We start from the raw sequence: 5,406 nt of genomic DNA, 5'->3' as shown, positions 1-5,406 counted from the left end.
GAAACCATTAAGTACATCTAATGGTTTTGGAGTACAACTCACGGAAACCATTTCTGGATTTATGCAGGGTGCATAAGGATTTCCTTATGCACCATAACCGCAGCCAGAAGGATACAGTTGCAGGTGAAACCTATCTTATTAGATTATGTGTGAACAATGATGGGTGAGGAAAAATGAAACATGAATATGGAGGCGAGGGGGAACAGTTGACAGAGGATAACAATTTTAGAGTGAATTAGCAATATTCATAAGTCTTATTTCTTCTTTTGTTCCAGCAAGTGTTGTCAAATAGCAGCGCTGTAGCATTGCGGTAATTGAACAAATCACTATTATTCTACCGACTGATATCTAGTACAAAGAGTTTCAAAATAGCCGTTGTTACAGCGCTGTAGCATTGTAACATAGTGGAATTAAGAACAAACTACTTTCTTCTGCAATCCGCACATGACAACACTGGTTCCAGCATATCTGTGTTTCTATATGTTGAGCAATATTTCACCCCTGTTAAGGATATTTCTTCAAGTTCTATTCAGTATTAACAAAAGTTCAATGAGCATTATCATAAATAAAGCACACAAACTAAGCAGCCAATGCCATTATGGAATGAGTAAAGAAAAATATGCAGAGCAACCAATAAATAATCCAAAGAATTCCATCAAACCAGCACAAAACCTCCTAATGCAACAATGCAGGTTTTCTCTAAGCATGTGCCTTCTATCAAGACATTTTATCAGTCGAGTGCATCCCTAGAATTTGTCGAGCTTGTCGGCCTTAATTACAGGGTTGGATTTAGCAATAGCATCCCGGCCAACAGATTGGTAATCAAACGGGCAATCATGCTTGTCAGAATAGCGGTGCATTGCACAAAAAAGGTTTCCACATTTGCAGGTGAAACCTGTTAATCCAACACGCTTCCGGCAAGTAGCACATCTGCTTGGACCTGTCTTGACTTTTGTCTCCAAATTCTCACTAGAAGATGAATCTCCAGAAATCTCAGCGCTGACCGTCTTGACCTCCACATTCTCAATTTGTACATTAACAGCACCATCAGTCACAACCTGTTTCATAGAACCGCCACTCACCAAGTTTTCAACTGATGCTGCCGCTAGTTTTTCCTGTTCCTGCATCAACTGCGTGTCTTTGTAACATTTGGAACACATATTCATGGTAGCAGCCCTCCCAAAGAAACCGCAATTATTAACACAAAGTATGGGCAGTTCTGGAGTCTGGCATCCTGTTTCGTCATGAGAATCCATTATTTTATGATCACCTGCAAGCATAAATAGAACAGCTCACCCTCACTGGAAAATACAAACACAGAACATATTTCTTTACAAAAGACAAATAACTACAAGCAAATCGAAAACCAACAAAGTCAATGATTCATTCATACCGAAAAATTGTACTTGCATGTGCCATGACCAATGTCTTAAAATCCAAACCGGACAATCCAACCAGTTGAATCGTCACTCTCTATGATTTGGTTATTTGAGCAGTTCAACAGCGGCTTCACCCCAGTTCGAATGGTTTAAAGCAGTTTAAACCATTACCCAGAGCTATCGCCGGTTCAATATTTGATTCAGTTTTCAAAACATTGGCCATGACACCAGGAAGTTCCAACACAAACACAGACACAGGACACATCTACACTAACAAACAGACACTGTATTGTAATAGTTTGAAAAAATTGAAGTCATCGAATGTAACCACACATGTCAGTGACACACAAACTACCACATATCAGACACTTTGACACGCCTTCAGCTTGCTTGTTCCAAGACAACAAGCAGCCAAATACCAAATAAATACAAGGATTACTACCAGTGGCGGAGCTTACCCTTTTGCGGGGTTTCAACTGAACCCCTAAACTAAAAAAAATGCAAATATACCCCTATATATTTTTCATTTTGAACCCTGAATTTTTTTTCCACCACTAAACCAAACAAAACTCAAGAACTCGAAAGTTTTAACCTCTATGCCAGGGTCGTGGATCCGCCACTGATTACTACAATAACATAAACATCATGTCAGATTGTCAATGATTCATGCCAAAAGCAATTAACAATATTCATTCTCCATTTATGATCACTATTCAAACACCTTACAATTGTTGGCATAGAATTTTCTGTTTTCATAAAATTTTCAAAACTAAAAACAAAGAATAAACACCTAGAACCCTTTCTAATCAATATCAACATCCAAGTTCCAACCAAACCATTAACTAACAATCATATCATAAAATTCAATTCATACTCTCAGTTCAATCATGCAAACCAAACCAAACCAAACCCAACAACCCCATCAGTAAAACACCGAAAACCCATAACCCACCTACCCAGGAAAAAAAAAAAAAAAACTTTTTTTGACAAAAAAAAAAAAAGCAAACTTTTAACAAACCCATAATCTAGAATCGATAACCCAATTAAAAAAAAACACAAAGGAATTAAAATTGAACATATAAAACATGTTTTTAAGGAAAAAGATAACATGAATGAATGTTTTTGTGACCTGGGCTGTGTTGTTGATTACAGTTTCACCGGTGCTGATAGTGATCAGGTAATTAATTTACTGAAAGAATGAAATGGGGATTTGAGAAATATACAGAAAAGGGGAGAAAAGAAAAAATGGAGATAAGGAAATAAATAAATAAATAATAGAGGCTGAAATAATAGTGACCTTTTTAATTTTATAATAGAAAATGGAAGGAACTAGAAGAAACACTTTGCAGTGCGCAGTAAGTTACGCAAAATCCCGTTCAAAAAAACCTACACTAATAATTTGAGTTTTATTATTTTATAGAGTGATGGAAAAAATGAAATGATATATGTATTGAGACAACTTAGTTTATTTGTTAGGATAATGCATTATTATATGCCGGGGTCGGGACCTCACTTATTTATCTTATAAGATGAATTTTAGTCACTAGATAATCTGACAAAAAATAAATAAAACACAAATTTTTTTCACGCTATTTTTACTCTTTTCCTATCCACCAAGGCTCTCTCATGTTTTCCATTTTATACAATTCAAAACAAATATGTGTATAAGTCATTTCAATCTAGGGATGACAATTGAACCCAAACTCGATGGACACCTGCAAAAAATACCTGTTATGGATAAGGTAAAATCCCGATTTCATGGATCTGGACTTGGGTATGGATAATTATCCACAAATTTTAATGGGTATGGGCACTGTACTATCCAGTCCCGCATGTATGTATTTATATAATATGATAAATAATTTATTTATTTTTTGTGTACAATTAATTAATTTATTTAACTATTTAAGTCTAACCCTAAAACAACTTAATGCAACTTAATTAAAACTTTAGTAACAATTTATTATGACTTTAATATGCAACCGCAACTTTTTAACGTATAATTGATGTAAAGTGTCTATTTTATCTTTCTTTCTAGGGATATTTTAGATGTTTTTTTATTTGGTTAAATACTACAATTCATACTATTTTATTAGTTGATTTAAAATTTTTTGGATCATAATTTTATTTCAATTGTGACGTTTTTAATTGTCTTTTCATGGTTAAAATGCGGGTAATGGGTGCGGGTATGGACACTTAAGTATCCATAAGATATGGGGAAGGGCACTAAAGATGTTGCCCAAGAGGGTACGGATTCGGGTACAGGTATTTTTTACAAACACGGGTATTGTCCTTTGAGTCCAACATGGAAACCAAGCTGATAAACAGTAGAATCCTGATCCACACGCTTTATGGGAACAACCAAAGGAAGGTTATCTAGAATCCTGCACATAGAAGGTAGAGGCATTGTAAGATCCTCAATATCAAGATAGTGGCAGAAAACAGGCATGGAAATATAAGACAATTTACTGGCATGCCGTACATGTTCACCCGATACTCATCATCAATCTTCTTTTTGAATGCTTTTGCAGTTTTGGCATCAAGTTTAACGTTACACACAACATTGCACATTTGTGATTCCCACATTTTGAACTGCAAATATGTCAAAGTAGAGTAAATCATCAGTTGAAAACCAAAACACAAGTTGCAAGAAGCAAGCAAGGATGACGACATCATTTACGGAACACAGCCAAATAGTGCAAATATTATGTAATCTAAACAAATATACATAGGCTGAATAATACAAATCCTCATATTTGTTAATTAACATCATCATGATCATACTCAATAACTTGAGCTCCTCTACACTACACAAAAATTAACAGTCACAGGCTCCGATATAATTCATAAATTGCTTTTGGTTTTTTAGTGTATCAAAAAACAAAATTTATGAAGGATTGACAGTGACAAATCCTTATTCAAGCTCAGCAATCGCATTGATTTATACTCTTCTAAATCCACGATTGTGATCACATTTTCAAAATATCTGATTGCTTCCTTTTTATCAAAACATATTTGAACTTGCTAAGGAAAGGTCCATGCTACAATTTTTAGGCATTGTACTTTCTATTCTGTACAATGATAATTTTACTTACCAATTGGAAAATCAAAAGGGAGATACATGTTGGATGCATTGCAAATGAGCTTGATAATCAAGTGTAATAAATTCAGTGCAGGTAGAATGTAATAATTCATTAGTGCTTAGGACCTTGCAGCTTCTACTGTCGAATAACCCAAGATATATATATACCTGCAAGAAAGCATCACAATCTCTATAACCAAACCAAAACACCTTTGCCAATTCTTTCTCAATTCTCAAAAACATGTATGATACTACTATCTTATACATGTTTCTCATAACACGATAAAGAGCCTAAAAGTGTGTCGAGAATTAAGCTGAAACTCATTCACTTTTGTTGGAGGCCTTAGGATTTTAAATTCATAATATCTCATGTGATCATAGTAAATAACTAAAGTTAAATTAAAAATAGGTTCTTAGTTTTTACCAAGGAATTGACCCATTCGAGCTTCCCAACGGCCACATCTGTGCAGTGTTACTCCCCTGTACTTCAAACTCCCTCTTGAGAAAACATTGTGAAGGTGAGAAAAACACAAGAAGGAGGGTTGAATTATGTTTGTTTTTGCTTCTTTTTCTCCTAACTGAAAATGCAGTTCAGAAGTAGATAGAGTTCTACTTCTGAAGAGATGTTCAGAACAAATTGCAGCGGATAAAACAGAGAGAGAGAAGAAAGACACAAGCAATTTATACAGGTTCCTTCCACAAATCGGAAGTCTCTCATGTCCCCCTTGCACTTCCAAGGAGAGTTCACTATGTAATATCTGATTACAAATGCTCACTACTAAACTTAGTAAGAGACTTCAAGTTGCTCAAGCACAGCTGCAAGAGACTTCCTATGCTCCTGAACACAATCAAGAGACTTCTATTGCTCAAGCACAACTGCAACAGACTTCTCAATTCAAACAGAATTACAAAGAAAATTGTTTGAAGTTGAACACTTGATATATA

General features: G+C 35.1%; 2 protein-coding genes across 5 annotated transcripts; both read right to left on the bottom strand.

Annotated features, from left to right (window-relative positions):
* Positions 1-494: 494 nt before the first annotated feature.
* Positions 495-2,662, bottom strand: LOC25480731 (zinc finger A20 and AN1 domain-containing stress-associated protein 8). Of its 4 annotated transcripts, none has more exons than XM_024774408.2 (3): positions 2,509-2,640; positions 1,838-2,005; positions 495-1,270 (listed from the first exon to the last, which is right to left on the bottom strand). In XM_024774408.2, the coding sequence occupies exon 3, from the start codon at positions 1,254-1,256 to the stop codon at positions 747-749; it is 510 nt and encodes a 169-aa protein (XP_024630176.1). In that variant the 5' UTR covers positions 1,257-1,270; positions 1,838-2,005; positions 2,509-2,640; the 3' UTR covers positions 495-746. The 4 variants fall into 4 exon arrangements, with proteins under 4 accessions (XP_024630176.1, XP_024630175.1, XP_024630174.1 ...); XM_024774407.2 differs by having other exon boundaries at positions 1,972-2,005; XM_024774406.2 differs by lacking the exon at positions 1,838-2,005 and having other exon boundaries at positions 2,509-2,662.
* A 989-nt stretch (positions 2,663-3,651) lies between these two features.
* Positions 3,652-4,596, bottom strand: LOC120578173 (transmembrane 9 superfamily member 8-like). Its single transcript, XM_039830486.1, has 3 exons — positions 4,475-4,596; positions 3,862-3,971; positions 3,652-3,763 (listed from the first exon to the last, which is right to left on the bottom strand). Exons 1-3 carry the CDS (start codon positions 4,511-4,513, stop codon positions 3,652-3,654), a joined length of 261 nt encoding a protein of 86 aa, XP_039686420.1. The 5' UTR covers positions 4,514-4,596.
* Between the last annotated feature and the right edge of the window lie 810 nt (positions 4,597-5,406).

Source organism: Medicago truncatula, chromosome 1 (genome assembly GCF_003473485.1).
Source record: "Medicago truncatula cultivar Jemalong A17 chromosome 1, MtrunA17r5.0-ANR, whole genome shotgun sequence".
Taxonomy (NCBI): domain Eukaryota; kingdom Viridiplantae; phylum Streptophyta; class Magnoliopsida; order Fabales; family Fabaceae; genus Medicago; species Medicago truncatula.
This window is presented reverse-complemented; position numbering and strand designations above follow the sequence as displayed.

Excerpts from the sequence above, each read along its gene's own strand:
- LOC120578173 (XM_039830486.1), bottom strand. The coding sequence starts at position 4,513 with ATGCATCCAACATGTATCTCCCTTTTGATTTTCCAATTG. Across the intron at positions 3,972-4,474 it reads CCCTTTTGATTTTCCAATTG|TTCAAAATGTGGGAATCACA; the intron begins GTAAGTAAAATT and ends ACATATTTGCAG. Across the intron at positions 3,764-3,861 it reads GATGAGTATCGGGTGAACAT|GATTCTAGATAACCTTCCTT; the intron begins GTACGGCATGCC and ends TTCTATGTGCAG.